Below are 19,971 nucleotides of genomic sequence, written 5' to 3' on the forward strand. Positions count from 1 at the left end.
CTCATTTACATACTCAGGCCATGCTCCACTCTAGGTGTTTGTGATTGTGTAATACTTGCAAGGTCTAGCCCAGCTACAAATATTGTGAGATTTTCTTTTATTTTAAAGAAAACATCTCTTTTGCACTCAAGTTATATGATGAAGTGTCAAAGTGGCTTTGAAATTATTGTCCCTTGTATTCAAGAATCTCAAAAGTTTATTAATAAACTAGGAATATCTTTATAGTAGGTACTTTGCATGATTATAACTCCTGGGAAATTTGCATTCACAATGACTATGGTAAGTATGTTTCATGAAAATACACTTTGCACACATCCTGAACTCTCTGTGTGAAGTTCTGGCATTACTGAAATCAGTGTGAGTATTACCATTGTCTTCACTGAGACTAATATTTCACCCTTTCCAACAAAGTATATGGTATAATCTATGGCAAGGGAGAAACTCCTTTTTGAAGTGCTAAATGAGTTCACATTCTTCATCTTTTTTGTTGCTGTTGTTGCTACTGCTTCACTTTTTACTGTTACTGGCTTGTTTGTCATTAAGCTACTTTCCTTTTGCCACTGGAGTTTTATGAACATACTTCATATTCATCCTCATTTTTGTCCTAATGAGACTTTCTGCTAAGAAAATTTCCATGATTAATGTCTTGCTGGTGTCTTTTGCATTTGTCATTCTTAAATATCAGGAATTACCCAACTGGAGGTGACAGCTGTTACTGTACTTTTGTAATCCAAAATCAAAGGCTTTGGTGGTATAAAAGGTCATCTATTGTATCTGTTATTCTTGAAGCTAACAAATGCAGGTAGTTGTAATAGTTTTTTCAGTAGGAGAAGCAATCTTAATTTTAGCAATCTGGATATTTTAGATAGGACGTGGAGAAACAGCTTCTAAAATTGGCAAAATGAAGAGTAGCTGGAGCAACCAGAGCAAATAAACCTGCAAGCCTGCTGTGCTAATTATTTCAGATTCAAAAATCTAAGGTAACCTTTGAAAATATTTGCTATTACAATTTTAGCTGGTGGAGAACTGTGTTCTCCCCACGTTAACCATCTTAACAAAGGCCATTTCTTCTACTGCTATGAATATAAAGTTCAAAAAAAAAGGGCAGTTCTTCATCTTTGTAACATACACGTTTCTTAGACTGCAGTGTCAGTTTTACTGTGCTGCCCTGTCAATGAGTCTCAAATTCACCTTGAAGGACCCTCTCCAGGGATGCCAGCTGAACCATTGACCCTTCTGTTCTGACTGTCACCAAGGTTAACACATCATTACAGCTTGTGATGTTCAGGATACCTGTTCATTTGGAGCCTTTATCAACCCACACTGTTTCAGACAACTTAAACAGAAGCCTCAGTCTCTCACTGCTGTTGCATAGGAATATGTTTTGGTGATTTTTGAGAATGAATTATAATTCTTCCTATTTTGGTGTTAAAATAGATGTGAAATTTTTAAACTTACAGCTTTCTCTCTGTTTTTCCTCAATTATTAAAATAACACCTATATGTCTATAAGAAAAAATAAAAAGATGAAGAAACATTTTCTTTTTAAATTTGAAAATGAGCAGATTCATACCTGAACTGTTGCTTACAGTGCTACCTAGCTACACCGTGCAAAAAAATGTGTGGTGACAGACAAAAGGACATCACTAGGTATGGCTTTGTGGGATAAATTCTAGCTACTGACAGGTTAAGGACACTTTGTTTATTTGGAGTTGTCTTACCAAGGTACCATGTTGGATAATTACCTGGCTATAATTAAAATGGGGTTTGATTTGCTAACCCAGAAATTTATATTTGCAACTACTGTTCTTGACTGTGGAACTGCTATCTAGCCAAGGGAACTCTCTTATAAAAGAAGTCTGTTGACACAGATTTTCTGAATATGTATTAGAATTCATTATTTTAATACATTGTACCCTATAAATGTGGTCTTAGCAAAGTGCATCTTTTTGTCAAGGTTGTCCTCTGATAAAACACATATGCCATTTGATTGGCCAGATCTGTTCCTGGGTACTGTTACGGCCATCAGTTTTGTGTTCATGAAATAATAAAAGGGATAGAGACCAAATTCAGCTTTATTCTCCCTCCTACATTGTTTCAAGTGATTTATGCATATTCTCATTGGAGAATTAACACTAGCTACTATTGAAAAGTTTTGTAAGGTAAAGATGACCTGTTTGTTCAGGTACAGTGGAGAATGCCAATGCAATTTTTGTTAGTGCTAGCGGAGGAGATTACTTTTAAGCCCAGCGGCACATAGTTTACTAGGTTTTGCCTTCGTATTCTTTCCTCCTTACTTTCTACAAAATGCAGTCTCTAAAATAGGTCTACAGGCATTACACCCAGGTATCTATCTGCAGCATTCAGACTATATGCAAATTATTCTGTATCCTCTTTACATTCAGTTGATAGAGTTGAGATATTAATGGGACAGTATTGTGTCCTTTTCTGTCCTCTCTGTAAACTCTTTGAACGCGATCTTTTAAGTAACAAGTCTTAAATCACTTCCTCCTTTCAGTTAGATTAATGTCATTTTCCTTCTCTTAGCCTTGTCTGGAAACTTAGAATAGTCATTGTAACAGCTACGCTAACTCCAGTTAGGTGTGATCCCATGTGTTTTCCTTTTGGAAGTGTTTGAACAGGAGTTGACAATGCCACAAAAGAGCTTTCTGAAAAGGAAAAGTGCTGTTTAACCACATGATCATACAGAAAAAGAAACACTTCAAACCACTTTAATATCTATGTGCCTAGCTGACTAATTTAAGGATCTGAAATTTCTTACTGATGGAATCCCATATCTGTGCCTTCTTCCAGATCCTCTCTTAATGAGCTTCTGGTCCTGCACTCCTCAAGGAAGTGTGCATCTCATTAAGTCCCTCTTCCCGCTTTGGTTTTTGCCTCCTCTTATGTCTCAGGAACAGAGTTGCTGCTTTGGGCCACAAATACGTCACCCTCAGCAGAGGCACAGTCCTAGTCCTCTGCTTCAAGGTGAATTTCTCCTAAGTATTTGTTGAAAAGTTACCATTAGGATCATAAACTCATACCTTTGTGGTGTATTTCCAGACAATCACGCTACTAAATTAGCTTGCTGTGTGAGCAGAATGAGCCTAGATCAAAATCTAACACGTTATTAAAGGCAACTGGAAATACAGCAAATATAATATTTTAATATTCTATGCATGGAATGGCCTGCATATCAGATTGTTCTTTGCACTGATGTTTGAAAGTGTCAGTAATAATATCTATAGTACTTATGCATGAAGCATTTATGCCTTCATTCTTACAGGTCTTGAGCAAAAGTTTGAATCTAATAGGATTTGCCAGAATTTGTGTATTCAGAAATTTAAGAATATTTAAGCATTTTTCTGAAATATATTAGAAACATATATACAGAATAGAAACATTATATTTAACAAAACGTTTCTTGCCAAACTTTAGGACTGGGAAAAAATTGTAGCATTTCATTGCAATCCACCTGAAGTGGGTCTCATCAAAGGACAAAACTTTTTTGAGTTTGAACAGCACTTTTGTCAAATGTGTAGTAACACATTGAACTACTTGAAGGTATGACTGACTTCCATTTTCAGTAGAATTTGCCTTTTTTTTTTCTTCAAAAAAGTCAACAATATGGCTGTCTTAGAAAAAGTCTGTATGCAGTGCATGAATTACTATGCATAATAGTATAATGCCAAGTACAATGATGAAGTCTTAATTCAGCTGACTGTGTTTTTATGCTTATCATACTTGAGGGTTTGTAGAACCTCTTTCTTTAATTTCTGAATGTTTTCTCTATTCAGCGTTTGAAAACCACATTACTAGTGTTCCATTAAAAATTAATTTGCAAGGGTAGCAAGAATCATTTCTTTACCTTTTCTAGACATAAATAAGTGAAACCAGAGGATCTGTATTGGAGCAAACCTGTCCTTTAAGATATACAAGGGTAAATTTTACTGTTAACAAAATTTTCTATAAGGTTATAGCTTTATGCAAGCGTCAGGGTACTGATGTGAAATTTGTTTATATATTGCAATAGTGGTTGATACTGTTAATGTTTGTTTGCCTTGGAAAAGGAGGCAAGAAGACTAAGGAAGCTTAATGATAAGGTCTTTTGTTTGCATAGATGCTATCACGACAGTCCTTTAAATATTGTCTTTCTTGCCTCTTCACATACGTCAACTCTTCCCACCATTCTTTAGTGTGTGTTTTTGCATCTTTTTCCTTACCTTTCCTTGAGGTGTGTCAGTAATGGGACAGAAGTTAGCAAAGGAAAAATTTGCAGTAGTGGGAATAACACAGAGAAATGCCAGTTATAAATACCTTTGCTATAAATATTTTTATGTATTTGGGGCACTGATTGGAGTTGTAGGGTGTATCAGGAGTGGTGAGTTCAGACCTTGGTGGGGCTCCAGCTGAGGGCAGCTCTTACTTGTCCTGTTTGTAAACGGTCCCTTATCGGTCAGGAGGGCACTGAGTGTATTGTATGCCAAGGGCTACAGGCAGCACCTTTTGGTGATCTGCATTCAGGACCAGATTTTGAAAGTGGAATTACAAACTAGACTAGCTGGACATGTCAATATGTCCATCTGATAGTCAGAAGTGTTGACTACTTACCTTATTCAGTGGCCAAGGACTCCTAATTTGTGCCATCTGCTCTTTAAAAATTTGGCCAAGTTGTTAGGTAGATGAGTCTTTAAATACAAAGGTGTATCTTTTTTCAATTTGACATGCTAAGTAGCTGGCAAAGGAAAAGTGATGTCTTTCAAAGTTAAGTGTTTACTTCAGACTGAACATTTGGGTTTGTATCTGTTTTAGAAGCATAGTGTGGCCGTTACCATGTTTTTAGGGAGAAGAGTTTACTGTGGGAATGCAATTGCAGAGTTTTTAACTTCCTGTCGCTGCCATAAAAAGGTAATTCATACCAAAGGAACTGAAATCTGATCAGGTAACACTTTTTGTTTTATGTAAAGACCCCTTCCTGTTCATTATGTGTTTTTACACTGCTCAGAGAAGATGTCAAAGCTGCTTATTTATTTTTGGATAGTATTAGTTTTAAAAAAGGCATGCACGCAACCACAAGAAAAACTCGGAAAATGAAAGGGATAAGTAATTTCAATTTCTCTGCCATTTTTACAAGCCCATTCCACCAATAGCAAACTGCCATGAACAGGAGACGCGGATTTCCATAGAGAACTTGGCCAGCTAGGTTGTAGTTTGCTTTGTAAATAAATACAAATGGAAAAAGCTGAGCAGCTGATATTTCCAGCGTCCACAATAGTTTCTCCCCTCTTCCAGCCGCTTTTTTTTGTTCTCTACCTTTTCCATTGATGCAGTTTACAATACTCTTTTAACAACAACAAAAATTGGACCAGGAGTTGAAACCTACTGTGGCAGCTGAGAGGTCCAGGAAGAAACTGCTGCAAAGGAAACAATTATCCCAGCAGGGCTCCAGACCCCCCTGAATAGCTCGGGCAGCCCCCAACCGCGAGCAGACGAGGCAAGGGGAGAGGCACCATTCAGGCTTCAGTCTCTTCATTCTCCTTGGCTATTCACACTCTGACCGCTTCCATTTGCACTCTGAGCAATATGCGGCTCGCTGCTCCAAAGGCAAGGGCTGAGTGGGAAGAGCAGAACTGGTAGGCAACATGTTCCTGCTGGCACTGGAGCCATATTTATCGATGGCGAGCCTGGCGGTAGCCCACGAACAACAGCTCCCAGAGGGTATCGTAGTTAAAGGATGGTGATGGGAAACGTGTGAGCACCAGGAAGCAATGATCCCAGTATGAATAGAGAATGGCAACAGCATATGCTTTGCTCTGCTTGATTGCAACCTCTGCTGGCTTATTTTAAGAGTAACACAGACTCCAAGTAGCTCCTGGCTTCACTGTCCATTGCTAAAGATCATCTTAGATTGTATAGTCCCCTGTGGCAACAGAGGGCTGAACATTTGTGAATGGACTGAGATCTGCAGGTCACTCGCTGCCTGTTGAGTCTGTCTGGAGGATCTACAGTTGGGCACAAAAATGAAAATAATGACGCAGGGCTGGTGTGTGGGCTGGGGAAATTGGGCAATTTGATCTTTATCTCTCTGTGCATACATTCTCCTCCTTATTCTTTGTAAGTTTAAATTTTAGCATCTTCCAAGCAGGGACCTTATCTGTAGATGTAATGTCTAGCCCAGTGGCTTTTCAGTGTTCCTTCAAAAAAAAATGAAAGTTACAGTCAGATTTGCTTGTGGTTATCTGTAACTGCAGGTTTTTACCTCAGTCCTGTAGCTCAAAACTTGTGTGCAGACCACAAAAAATACAAGGAAGCCTGTGATATACGATCTGCATGTGCTGCAGTCACAAGAGCTGCAGTGATCACTGATGGAAGAGTGAAATGTGGCAGATTAATATATGACTTTTGTGTTTAAATGTTCATGAAAAATGAACAGTGTGATCCATGTGTTCCTTTTTTTGACATTGTTACACAAATGATGTGAAAGTTTTAATGTTTTCACAACTTTGTATGTCCAGTATAGTCATAGTATAAAAGTTAGAGTTCTGCTAAGCTTAGGCTCAGTCACAGATAAATGCAATAGAAACTTAACCCAGGTTTATATACTTTTTTTGAAGTGTGGTCTTATTTCCATGACATGTCATCTTGGTCAAAAGTCAGAGAATAGGTAGTTTTTTAGTTATGTTAGAAAACATTTCATAGTTTTTTTAAAGTTACGTTTTGCAAAATATTTGTAGTGTTTAGTTGGTAGGGCCAACACTTCTTTGGAAGTAAACTTGATTATAAAGTTTTGAAAGAAAATGTTTAGAATAAGAAGTCAAATCTGTCTCAAAACTTAAAACTGTCAAAATACCAACTTGGAAATGTAGGGAAGAATCCACTCATTTTTGCCACCTGTGACAAATTTTATTTGATTAGGTTGGTTCTCAGTTTGTATTCTATGCCAGGGCTCAGGTTTACCCCCAGAGGAAGACAGAAATTCCTTCTTCCCTTGGGAAGCTGCTGTGCCAGCTCTAGGGAGGAAAACTTTCACAGTCAGTCGAGTGCAGGAAGTGCAACGGTCACGGAAAGGGTCCAGGAGCCTATAATTCCCATCCCCTTCCGCAAGGAGCCAGCAGTGGACAGCCAGTCTCAAAGGGGATGTGCCCTCCTCTCGAGGCAAGTGGGAGTCTGAGCCAAATCTGCTGCAGCTCAAAAGGCCACCGAATGACCGAAGACAAAGCTGAAAATAATGATGTGCTGCGCAGACCTATGCCAAGAGAAAAATTTTGAATACATTTTTTTTATTTCTGTTTTCTGAGACTGTGATGTTTTTGTTGTTGTTGTTCCACAATTGTACTTATAAATCTAGGAGACCCTTGGTTTTGCTAAAGGCTTCAATTTATTGTGGGAGTTCATTTTAGAAGACGACCTGTGAATGTCTACTTCAAAGCTCTTGATAATTTGAGTCCCATCAGAAGTTCCCTTTAGAAGACCCTGTATCAGAACCTTGAAAAATCCTGTATTTTGGCACAGTGGCTATGGGAGATCTGCACTCTGAGAAATGTCTTTCCTCAGATTACAAGTCTTAGCAAAGTTTTATCTGCCTCAGCTTCTAAGTTGAAAGTTAGAATTCTGCTGTTGGAGACTCACACTCTGCACAATTCCTCTTTCCTTAGGGGAAAGTAGGAAATTTCCTATTGAGGAAACACACCCCATGATATCGACTTGTCTTAAATCCATTTCATTGTCCTTCCAACATTAACTCCAGGCTTAGAAAAGACAACGTTGGTCAATACCTACTATGACAGACAGGAACTTAAATCCCCTTGAAATCAGCATCGGAGTCCATACTCCTCTGAAATGGTATGGTGGTGGTACTCCAGCCCTCCAGGGCTGTCTGCAGGGTTTAGGCATAGCGTGCCAAGTCACTGCAGCGTCTGGTCTGGCCCATGTAAATGGGCCCTTGTAGTCCCTGGAGAGCTGGTCTGAAACCGTCCTTGGCTTCACTTTAGGTGACTTTTCGACGCAGCCCCACAGACAGGTCTTGCATCTGTCTTTCGCAGTGTAGGCGCTCTCAGTGGCAGATAGGCTGCGAAATTCCTCTGCAGATTGGGCTATGTTGTTTCTTTTATGGTTACCACGTAGGAATTTTTTATACTGTTTCAAAATTTGTGGTTTGTTACGATTATTTTTCCATATTACATTTGTGATACTTTAGGTAACATAATTAAAAACTGAGAGGTTTTGTGTGGCAAATTAACCCCAGCAGGTCTGGGATTTTATCCTTGGAGGAGTGTAAATAACACAGTGGTGGTGATGCTTAAAAGAAAGTTCCCATGTAACAGATACTTAAAATCATCTGACTTGCTTAAGGGGAGAGAAATGAAGACATACCAGACACTGAGTTCAGTTCAAGTTCACTTTTATTTCTGATTTCAATCACTGATTGCAGTGAAAGCTACATACGCACCAGCGCGTCCAGGGGAGATTCGTGCATGAGGTTAAATTTACAGTTTTGCAGAAATAACATAGTTATTACATACATGTTGTTCCCATGTTGGGCTCAGTAGGGCTTGGTTTGGGTGTTGCAGAGAGATTGGTTAGTTCCATATATTTTTTACTGACCCATAGGATGTGCTTATGTGTTGTCTATGAGTTAAGTTTAATGTGTTTTCTGTATTCAGTGAATAGCATTGTGAAAAACAGTTTCCAAGGCAAGTGTTTGCTTGCCTTTTTTTTTTTTTTTTCCCTAGATCCTGGTAGGATAGATTTGTGGCCATAAAGGTAGTTGTAACAAGCTTTTGTTGTAGGATTTTAATCTTGGTTTATAATAAGAAAGGAAGTATTACATAGTAATTGTTTTGTACTGTAGCTGTGAAAACGTTTCAGGAAAGTATTTTACTGATTCAAATATTTTCGTATAAACATAGCTGTCTGTTGAGAAATAAGTTCTGATTAATGTGAGCAATACAGCCTATTTTGAATTAAGTCTTCCTTTGTGATTAACAAAAGCCAAATGTTTGTAGAAAGTAAGTTTGGGATTGTTACAGTTTTAAACTTCTGAAAATTGTATTTGCTGATGTATAGATTTTTCTTGCAAAACAAAAAAAGTTGCTGATTTATGACATGCTGCATGTATCTTGCCTCTGTCCACAATCTTGTTAGTTGGGTGAAATATCGAACACATATACTAATCCTGATATTTGGTGTCTTGTGATAATGCCAAGGGCTGAATAACCCTCAGCTGCCTCTGAAGTCACCAAACAATTCAGGACACAGATAATCCTTAAGCCTTTGTAGATATCCATCTTCTTGTAGATACAGCCATTAATAATGAGGCCATCAAAGAGGGGAAGGCAGTCTCATGAGCAGACTTGAATCTGATTCCGACTCTGATGTGTCCTGACCAGATTGGCAGGGGTCCTAGAAGCAGCAGCTTGAATCTACTGTCATTTTATCTACCTTAAATGCTCTTTCTTTTCAAGTAAAGCTATTTTCCCATGCATTTTGCATCATCCTTTACAGACTCTACCTTCAGGTCTGTCATCATTGCAAGACTATTTCGTTGGCCTGTATGATAGGGGGAACAATTGACTTGCACTTTGTCATTCACAGGAAGACCACTTGAAAGGATGTTTTAAACTCCTTTCAAATATAATTTTTTGTGTGTTTGATCTGGAGGTGGCAGCACATACCTTCCTGGGGTCCCAGAGAATGGAACCAAAACTGGGACAGATTCCTCTGTCTGAATTTTGAAGTTGAACAAGAACAAATTTTAATCATTGTTGAAGACCTATTCCAAATATGTTTTGATGTCTAGTGTCTGATATTTAAGCGTGATAAAATAGGTAGGGAAGAACACGTGGGATTCACAAGGCTTGGAACAAGATACACATTTTTAAGTAAAATGTAAGATTGATATTCACTTACACTCTTTTTTAATCAAGTTCGTTAGAGTAAACTTGAGTACTCTCTGGGGGTTTCTCTCAGAAACCCTGCGGCTTCTGCATATGTAATATCACAAACAGAGGTATTTCATTCTGCAGTCTAAATTTCATTTTCTTAGGGATTTAAGTTTGCTTTTGAATTATTTTGCAACAGTGCAGATTTCATTTATTAAATAGAATGAAAGTAGGAGCTAAAAGAAAATTAAAAAAATGCTAGTCACCTTTATATTTGGACTTCCCAAGCATTTCTCTCATGGCTTCATTCTTTCTCATATTTCATAGCACATTTCTGTGAAGAGTAAATGAATCACCCACGTATATAAAAATATTTCTTAACACAGACAGATGGGTATGGGTTTATACATACATAAATTTACACATGCACACACAACACTCATAGGTATATAAAATATGGTCTTAGTATATATATACACGTACGGATATACTGAATGCTTGGTGGTATGTTGTAGAACCCTTGGGTAAGTTTTTATGGATTTGATTTATTGGCTGACCAAGTTGATTCATTATTTGTGTATGATTTTTTGCTGCTGGGTGGCCATAATTTACAATTCTGGGCCTAGTTAACTCTGTGGGTGCCTAGAGTTTTCTGTATGAACATCTCCAACTATTCTTTAAAGAAATAAATGAAGAGGACTTGCTTGAATGAAGAGTTTACTCAAGAAGAGCAAAATATGGTCAGGCAGGCAGGTCATAGAAAATAGCTTTCGATAAGTCTTTGTAAGTCACTATATTCTCTTAACGTACATAAAACAATCCGTACGTGTTACAGGCAACTGAAGATCATCTGTGAACCGCTGATCACAATTTTTCCTCTCATCAGTATTCAGTGCTATTCTCGTATTCTCTACTTGCACAGCTCTGATAAATTTGCTGGTAGGCACAGAACAGAACAAAATCCTGAAGAGGCATGAAAAGCCAAAAAGTGCCTTGGCATCATTTCTGTATAAATGAAACATGATACTTACTTCCATCTTTTCAGAACTGGTCTTAAAGCTTTGGCAGTTAGCAAAGCAATTCTTTTCCCATGATATGCAGTATCTACCAGAATAGTGTAATAAAACTGTTTGGTATATCTTGTTTACGAGGAAGAAAGGACTTCTTTTTGTGTTCAGTATGGTAACAGCTCTTCTGGAGGTTTGAGATGAAATGTTACCCTGCCTGTCACTTTTCCAAACCCTTATATCATTTGCTACTATAAAGTCCAGCTGGGGTATTCTGGGGAAGGGGCACAAATATGAGAAGAGCCAAAGCTCTACGTTTCTTCTCTAAGTTTCCACAGACTATGACTAGTTCTAATTTGCATGATTTCAGATACTGCCCCCAAAGGTGATCTGGCTCTTTACGGCATTAAATACTGGATATGAACTGCAGTACTGGATTACTGGATATGAACTTAGTGAGAGAAAGAAGTGTAGCAGTGATTATTTATGTGTTCCTACAAACATTCATATGCATGTGTTTCATTGTGTACTTTGTTAGATAAAGCCATTGGTCTATAGCCCGTAGGTATTTCCAGCATTTCCTTTGAGAGACAATGTGGCAAACATTGCACATAAAGAACGTAAATGTGTCATAGCTACAGATTTGATTTGCAATATCTTGTTAATAAATAGAAGGGCTTGATCAGTCTTACTGAGATGGTGGGTACCAAACTGTTAAAATTTGATGGAAAAGCTACCCAACAGCAGAAGTATGCTTTCTTCTAACCATCTGTGAATGCTCTAGTTACAGATATATGTAATTCCACATGCACTTGTGGTATATTTTATTGTAACTGTGTAATACATCACGATTTAATGTGGCATAGCCATCATTGTAGCTAAAGTTCTAAACCCTTCTTCTGTTTTAAGGAAAACAAACAAACAAACAAAAAAGATCAACAGAGGACAACCCCTAGGAAAAATAAACCAAATACATTCAGAATTCCATCTTGGAAGCACAGCTTCCTTCAGCAGGCATGTCACATCTTTGGAAGTTTGCCTCAACGTCCATGAGAGGATGTTTCCTCTGCCTCTCCTTCCTTATGTAAATCTCAAATAACTTGGAAAAAAAGCAGCTTTCAATGATTTTTTTAGTTGTTCAAACATTCCTGCTTTAATGCATCCCTCAATCTATGCTTTGAAAAGAGTCTTGTAGTGATTCATGAAAGAAACTCCTAGGATAGTTCTTGCTGGAGGTTACATTTTGTGCAAAATACACAGTTGTGTCATATTGTAATGAATTTGAATGGAATTTTCTTAAGTGCCAAAATCACAGAGGACCATAAGTGCTACTGAATGTCAGTAGGACTTAAGCTCTTAAGTCATGTATAAGAATCACTGCTTTCAGTTTATATGGGTTTGAAATCATCATCTGAGTTGATAAATTCTTGTGACATGTAAATACAATTCTTTGTTAAATCCAGTGCATTCAATGTTTATATATATGAAAAGTATATATTTCTGCTTACATATCTGGATACTCAAATACCCTAAAATACATGTGGAAATCTTTCTAAAATCGGTTTTTAAAATCCTTTGCTGAGATTAATAGGAAATAAATAGCTTTCTGTGATTTAGGGAGATGTAAAAAGGAATAAATACAGATAGACTTTTAGTTATATGTTACTTTCTCTTCTCATACTTACCATTTCAGGCAGTCACCATCTAAAAATGCACACAGATTCTTGAAAAATGTGTATTTGCAGGTCACCTCTATTTTTTCGTTCTTCATGCCTCAAATTCCCATTGAAATTTGAGCATTACTAGATTTCTGGATGATAAAGGACGTATCTTTTCTGTTCTCAAACAACGAGTGCCAAAGGCAACAGAATGAAATTTGTATGCAACACTATCTACGTTACATGTGCATGTTCATTTATCTCAATAACCGACTGTCATCTTTGTGTGCGTACATCTTACAATGATAATAAGAGCCCAACACTGCTCAAGATGTCAAATTTTCAGGGATAGATTTCTAGCTGCAGGCAAGTTGAGTTAAAATACCTCATATTGAGAACACTCTCATCCTTGTCACTGACCACATTAGAGCCTTTCATGTAGCTTCATATGTTGCTTTTATTTATTGTTTACTTCCACCCATGCCTTTAACTGCAGGGGTTTTCATGTGATTGGACTCATAAGCATGTGTTCACTTAAAACTAATTAATGTAATTAAGTAACTTTTTTGTATATTACATGGTATAAACATGGTACATAGTTGCCTACACAAATTTTGCTGCATTTTGATGAACTTTGAAACTTGTTCAACCATCTTGGTTGGTATTTGGGGGTATTTGTATAACCAGATGTATACGCAGAAATATATACTTATCATGTATATCAGTATTGAATGCACTGGATTTAACAAATAATTGTATTTACATATCACAACCATTTTGTCAATCAAATGGGAGAATAAATACTTTTAAAGGGAGATGAGATATTTTCATGTGCATTCAATATAGATTTTTAAATAAAATAATAAGATTTGGAATCACAATGGGGAAGTATGTTTTCTAATTTTGGGGTTATTGGAATTCCATTATCTTCCGAAAATTGAATTCAGAATTAAGAGAAGAATGTTATTCATTTCCCAGTAAGGATATAATTGCTTCTGCCCAGCTGCTTATCACCCTTTAAAATTACTTATTTAAAGGTGAAGAACTAAAGAATAAAAAATTTTCTTCACTTCCTTTAGAAACGAAAACCAAAACAAACACAAAATTCATGAATAATAACGAGCATGACCAATGGTAGAATAACGTATACGTATTTGTTGTCAAGAAAAAGTGATTGCAGCACTTGATGTGAAAATGGGATTTATGTCTAGTGCTGATTTTTACTCTCCACCTGATAATACCAAACTGCAGTAGTACATAGGAAGGAATTGTAGTCTTCTGTCCAACAAGCATTAAACAGGCTGTTGAACAGCCAGGTTCACATTATGCAGAATGAAGAAAAGAGTAATAGGGATTCAAATCTGAGTGATTTTAAAATAGTGATGTAAAACTAAGAGGCAAGCTTTTTGCAGAAGAGGAGGAAGCTAGGTTAATAGTAATTTTTTCTTTTTTTTTATGATTTGGAAAATCACTTGACAGCTTGGTTTTTTTCATTATCCGTAATGAAACCTTCTTCAAGTTAATAAATATTATTAAGTCATTAGTTCATATTAAAGTATTTTTTATTATTCTTGATTTGTCCTAGATCAGAGGAGGAAAGCTTATGATCACATACACAAGAAAGAATGATGCTGGCAAATATGTTTGTGTTGGAACAAATATGGTTGGAGAACGTGAAAGTGAAGTTGCGGAGCTCACTGTTTTAGGTAAGAACCCCTCCTTTAAGACTTGTGTTAATGAGCATGTCCAACTTTTGTTTTTCCTAGTAAGCCTTTTATTAAAAATCATTCTCATTTATTTCCTTTTCAGTCTTTATGTTGAAAATGTTTTTGTCATCATCATGTTCTAGCAAATGGGTAGCAGTTAAGGGCTTTGCAATCCACCTTGGACTGTTTTTGCTCTCAGAAGACACTTTCGTACTTAGTTCTCAAACTGAAAAGAATTCCAGTGTCCACTGACTGGATCAGTATTGTAAAATAATAGCAAAACAAAAATTAACATCACTAAGAAGTGGAGGCTTAATTTTTCCTTCTTGTTGAAGAAAATCAGAATTATTCTAAATTTCTATTATAAATAATTGTCCTTTTATTTATAGTTGTGTGTACTGAGTGTTGTAAAGATATAACAGGTCTATTTGTTCAAGTGATCCTAATGACAGTTCCTCTGACCATCATAAAATATGTTTTCATTTAAGATAACTGACCTTAGTTGAAAATTGCATTTTTTGTTGCTATTGCAGAATAGAAGCTGTAACCAGAAGGGCAAACTCAGACTACCTTCAGCATGGGAGAATTGCCTCATGATCACTGTAGATGCAGCTTTGGTAGTTTTCATTCAAAATGCGTCCCATGTTATTTTACAGCAGGGGAGGCTTGAGATAGCTTAATTGTTGGTGCAGAAGGAATAGATATTTTTATCATCACAGGACGAGAATATCCAGCCCATAATTCATAACACACTGGTTTCCATCACAGTGCTACTGCAGTAGTCCTTGCTCTTTTTTACTTCAGGTTAACAATCTGTCTTGTCAGCCTTTGACGCACATTTATCTGTCTTCACTACTTGTTGGACTTAGGACTCGGGCAACTTGAAATCCTGTTCAGAGTTTTATTTGCAGCAGGGTTTTCTGTAATGAAATGAGATAGTATGCTATCTTAAAGGTGTTGAAACTGAGTATCCAGCAAGATAGTGTGTAACTTTTTAGAAGCTGAGGAAGACATTCGATCATCCACTATGCTGTTTTGGGGTTTTTTTAATTTATAGACAACTTTGAAGCACTTTGGGAGGATGTTTATTGTGAAATAGGCTTTTAGAACTTCCAAGAAAAGTCTGGAATTGAAAGAAAATTGTAGTTACATGAGTGAAGTCCTGGCACTGGGCTCCTAGTTGACTGTATCAGTTAAATGCTCATCGCTAGTCTACTACTAACCAAGGAATCACGGTACAGACTGCTACATAATCCAGCCAGGAAAATATTAGTCTTGCTGAACCCCTGTAACAGTGATGCATTGCTCAGAGAGTCTTTGCCTTTTACTTCATCTCATTTTCCCTTCAAACATATTTCTGATTTTCAGCCTGGGAAAACTGGTGAGGTTTTCTTTTCAAATGGGACAGTAAAGCTTTGAATGTCTTACCAGTCTGTGTCTAGAAATCTTTAGCACACCTTATACTTTCAACTCGGGTCTTAGATATGCGTGAAAAAGCATGAGAAACATGCTGACTTCATATATTAAAATCTTTCAACATAAATCTTCTGTTTATGGGTTTTGGTTATTCAGAAGTTGAACTTCTGCTTTCAGGTCTCTGCTTTAGATCAGTGAGAGGATTGCATGCCAGAAACTGTAATATTAGAAAATTTCAAAGTGATCCTTGCTAAGCTTTCCTTGTATTTACCAAATAATCATGTGACAAAGATAGATACTTAAATCAGATGCATTTGAGTAAGAGTGTTATGAATGGGCAGACAAAAGCCCTTGGACTATTACTCTTCCTTTAGGAAACAGATCTAGAGAACAATGTGCCTCTTGTGGGTTTTGCTGTTGTGCAGCAGTCCTGGCCTTACCAGATCAGTCCTTTTTCTCTTGCATAATTAAGGTAAATATTCTTCACCAAAGTATTCTTACTCTGAAGATTAATCCAGAATGTTCTTTTCTTGCATTCAGCTTGCATTTTTACTGCACCGACAAGAAGGGGACCGCAGCAGGGGACAATTTTTGTATTTGTATTCTTTTAATTCACAGCTAGATTCATGTCTGTAGGTCTCTGTTTTATTTCTCACTTCTTGTATATGAAGCCAGGCTTAAAGATTAACTTGCTATTTCATCTATCATTATTTGCCTGGCATTGCAAGCAAAGGTAAGTTTTCTAAAACCCAAGTGTCCGGTTGGTCTGGACATCCTCCAGAATAAAGGAAGCTCTTTTACAGGGTTTTGTTCAGTTCACTTTTCCACTTCAGTCCTTTTTGAACCATTCACTAACATTTTATAATACTGAATCTCAACATCTTTATCTGCAAAGTCAAAGTAATATTCAGAACCACCTTTTTCAAACACAAATGTGAGACACTAAGAATATGGCATTGTCATATGGTGCTTTTCTACTCCTACAAGAAATTTGTGGCGTATTTTTGGATATTCACACTTCCTCATTATGCCAATGGCTTCAAACTCTTCCAGTTCCAGGGAGATGATATTTATATCTTTAATAAATACAAGCCAAAACATTCAGCTGCCTTCTCAACTCCCTCAGAGCTTTCACAGGCTTATAGGTAAAAAGGTCATCTGTCTTAGGCAAAGGAAGCTGCTCTCTCCTGTTACAGCACTCTCCTGTTAAACCTTCCCTGTTGTCATTTGGTGCTGTCATTCTAGATGGGTAATCCTTCCAGGAGTATCCCAGAAACTGTTAAAAACACTTTTCTTCCTTGTGTGTGTGCAAACCTCACTGCACTTCAGCCTGGTGCGGAACTACAAAACTATGACTAGCCCAGCAGCATAAAGCTTTGAACCCTGTTGCAAGTAGGAAAGTGTGCCGGTCCCTTTCCTGAAATTTCCAGCTAGTAACTGGGTTGCCAGAATAGCACAGCCTGTACTGAGGTCTCGCTTTGTTTCAGAAAGCCTGAGATGCAGCACTTAATCTGACTCTGGTGAGCCAGGTCATCCATTCTTATAGTGTAATTCAGAGGTAACAGCAATTTTTGTGGGCAAAAATGATAGAGAGGACATTGTGGGGTTTTTGGGCTTGTTTTGTTTTATGTGTGCTAGTGAAAGAAAAGAAAATGTTGTCTTTCTAATGTAGCATTGGAAATGATTGCATCGAACAGTAGCTGCTTCTGACACCTGCAAGCAACCTCCTAGAGATATTGTGCTGGACCTTACTTAGCCTTTGAATTTAGAGACACCTTTGAGTCAAAATCTCCAGTGACACAATGTTTGATTTGTACCTTCTGTCTTTTTAACCAGTGCAGCAGATGAATTGTCATTTGTCTGGGTCCTTGTAGCAGGCCTGCTTCTATCTGAGGTTGGATGTGTATTTAGATTTTCTGTGTAGTTTGTGTTTTCCTTTAGCTGCATTAGCTGTGACGACGATACATAAGAAGTCTGTGCTTGGATCCTGAGCCACTGCTGAGAGTGTCTGCCTCCCGTGCTGAGGTTCACAGTGCAGGGGTATGGATCTGCTGCCTGGGGCTGGGAGCGAGAGGAGCGGCAGCGGAGGCACCTCCATCAGTTTCGTCACCCTGCTCCCCTGGCTCTAACAGCCACAGTTCAGGGAAGATCGCAATTCAGACACAGAACTACTGGACTAATCCCTTTTTTCCTTTCCTTTCCTTTCCTTTTAGAGAGACCGTCTTTTGTGAAGAGACCAAGTAATTTGGCTGTAACTGTGGATGATAGTGCGGAGTTTAAGTGTGAGGCCAGAGGTGACCCAGTCCCTACAGTAAGATGGAGGAAAGATGATGGGGAATTACCGAAAGCAAGGTGTGGTACATAGAGTTACCCTTTTTATGACATCTAGCTTGGTATATGATGTAACCATTCAACATTTGACAGCTAGCATTTCTTTTTCTTGAATGAATAAAGCCTGGCTGAACTAACAAAACATTTCTAATTACCATTAAGCCCTATTTGAAGTTATAATTTATATTGAAACTTAAGAACAGCTTGTTCTCAAGTTTTTGTTGTGACAACACATGACAAATAAAACAAAAAATAACCAAGTTCAGTCAGTAATATCTGATACAGATTAATTCTTCATCTGAAGAGTCTTTTGCAATTACTACAAGTTTTGGAGAATGTATAATAAATAGTAAATTAGATTACAACATCAAGTAGTATATACTGGAATTGCAATTGATGTAAAATGTAGTCTGGTAATGTAGAAAGCTGCCTTGTTCTTGTTATACATGTTTTTGTTACTAAGTTGACAATTAACTTTTTTTTTCCCCTGTCATTGCTCTAATTCAGGCCAAAAAATAAAACACTTTATTAAAACAAAATGCATTCTGTGATAGCTAGATTGGTTATTTATTTATTTACTTGGAATTCCTAATCATCAGTTAAAAACCTACTGGGGAGGGGATTCAAAGAAGAAACCCTGTACAGTTGGCTTCAGTCATCCAAATTCAGCTTCCTGTTAATCGAGACTACAGCGTTAATCAAAAAAGTGTTTTTAAGAGAAAAGTATACTTTCCATAAAGAGAAACACATTGACTGTATTATGCAAAGAAGAGAAAAACGGTGATGAAAGGAGAGGAAATGGTAACAGACCACATTGTTCTTTAAAAAAAATTATTGAATGAATTTTGATTTATCTTGACTTTCTAGCAGTTCTGATCTTCTTGGAAAAAATATGTTCTTTTCAACCACATAAAAAATATTCCTTCATTCAGATGGAAAAATTATAGGGAGACTAATAACTATTATTACATTTACTTGTTAAAAAAGCTCTAACAATTAAAACATTCTGTGTTAGAGCTTTATGGTTGTATTAAGCCAGTGAAATTCTACTGACATCAGTAAAACTGACTCACATTGCAAATGAAATCAAAATAAGCTTTTCACGTATTTAGATATAATCTTTTAAATATTAATTTTTACATTATCAATTTATAAGGAGTTGTACATATATTTATTTCAAAGGGAAATGCAGGAAATAAAAATATTTGAAAGCAAGCCTACCATATTTTTACCCTTTACATAAATTGTACAAAGTTCTATTATTCCTATTCATTGTTTATTACTATGTATATTTAAAGATATGAAATCCGTGATGATCATACCTTGAAAATCCGGAAAGTTACAGCAGGAGACATGGGCTCGTACACTTGTGTTGCAGAAAATATGGTTGGAAAAGCTGAAGCATCAGCAACTCTAACAGTTCAAGGTAAGAATGTTTCTTTACATATTACTCTAACCTAGAATAAAGTTGATTTTTTTTTGCATGGCAGCTTTGTAGAGCTGCTATACACAGACTAGTTGGGTCTATACACAATCAGTAGAGTTGCACAGATCTACAGGAACTCTATGCTGTGTTGTAAAAAAAAAAAGCAAAAATATAAATTTGGACTGAGTTGTATTCTTAAGAAATTGAAGCACTTCATATGTAAGATTTTTTGTAAGCAGTCTTTGCAATACTGGGATGGGGAACTGAGTTATGTTTTGAACTTAGTGTGATCACAGTCATGTCACTTACAATCTTTGTATTTGAAACCCTAGCAGAAAAACAGTGTTACCAAACTACATTGTTTAAACTTGAAAAGAAAGAGTTGTAAGTTCAAGTGTCTGCCAAATTTTTTCAATTAAATGTAGTAAAGCAGCAGTGAATGATAAATCTATTTGTGTATCTTTTAATACACTAACCCAGACCACTGGAATTCCTGATGCTTTTTCATTACAAAAGCGTATCGTAGCACTACTGTTTCTTTGTCAGA

General features: G+C 37.0%; 1 protein-coding gene across 1 annotated transcript in view; it reads left to right on the forward strand.

The window, feature by feature from the left end:
* Positions 1-19,971, forward strand: part of ROBO1 (roundabout guidance receptor 1) — a gene marked incomplete at both ends in the record, with an annotated part of 532,959 nt that overhangs the window by 430,785 nt on the left and 82,203 nt on the right. Inside the window, 3 exons of the mRNA XM_082008056.1 lie at positions 14,131-14,251; positions 17,881-18,019; positions 19,297-19,424. Coding sequence (XP_081864182.1) covers positions 14,131-14,251; positions 17,881-18,019; positions 19,297-19,424 — 388 coding nt within the window. The remainder of the gene's footprint in view (positions 1-14,130; positions 14,252-17,880; positions 18,020-19,296; positions 19,425-19,971) is intronic.

Source organism: Phaethon aethereus, assembly GCF_964289735.1.
Source record: "Phaethon aethereus genome assembly, chromosome: 1".
NCBI lineage: Eukaryota > Metazoa > Chordata > Aves > Phaethontiformes > Phaethontidae > Phaethon > Phaethon aethereus.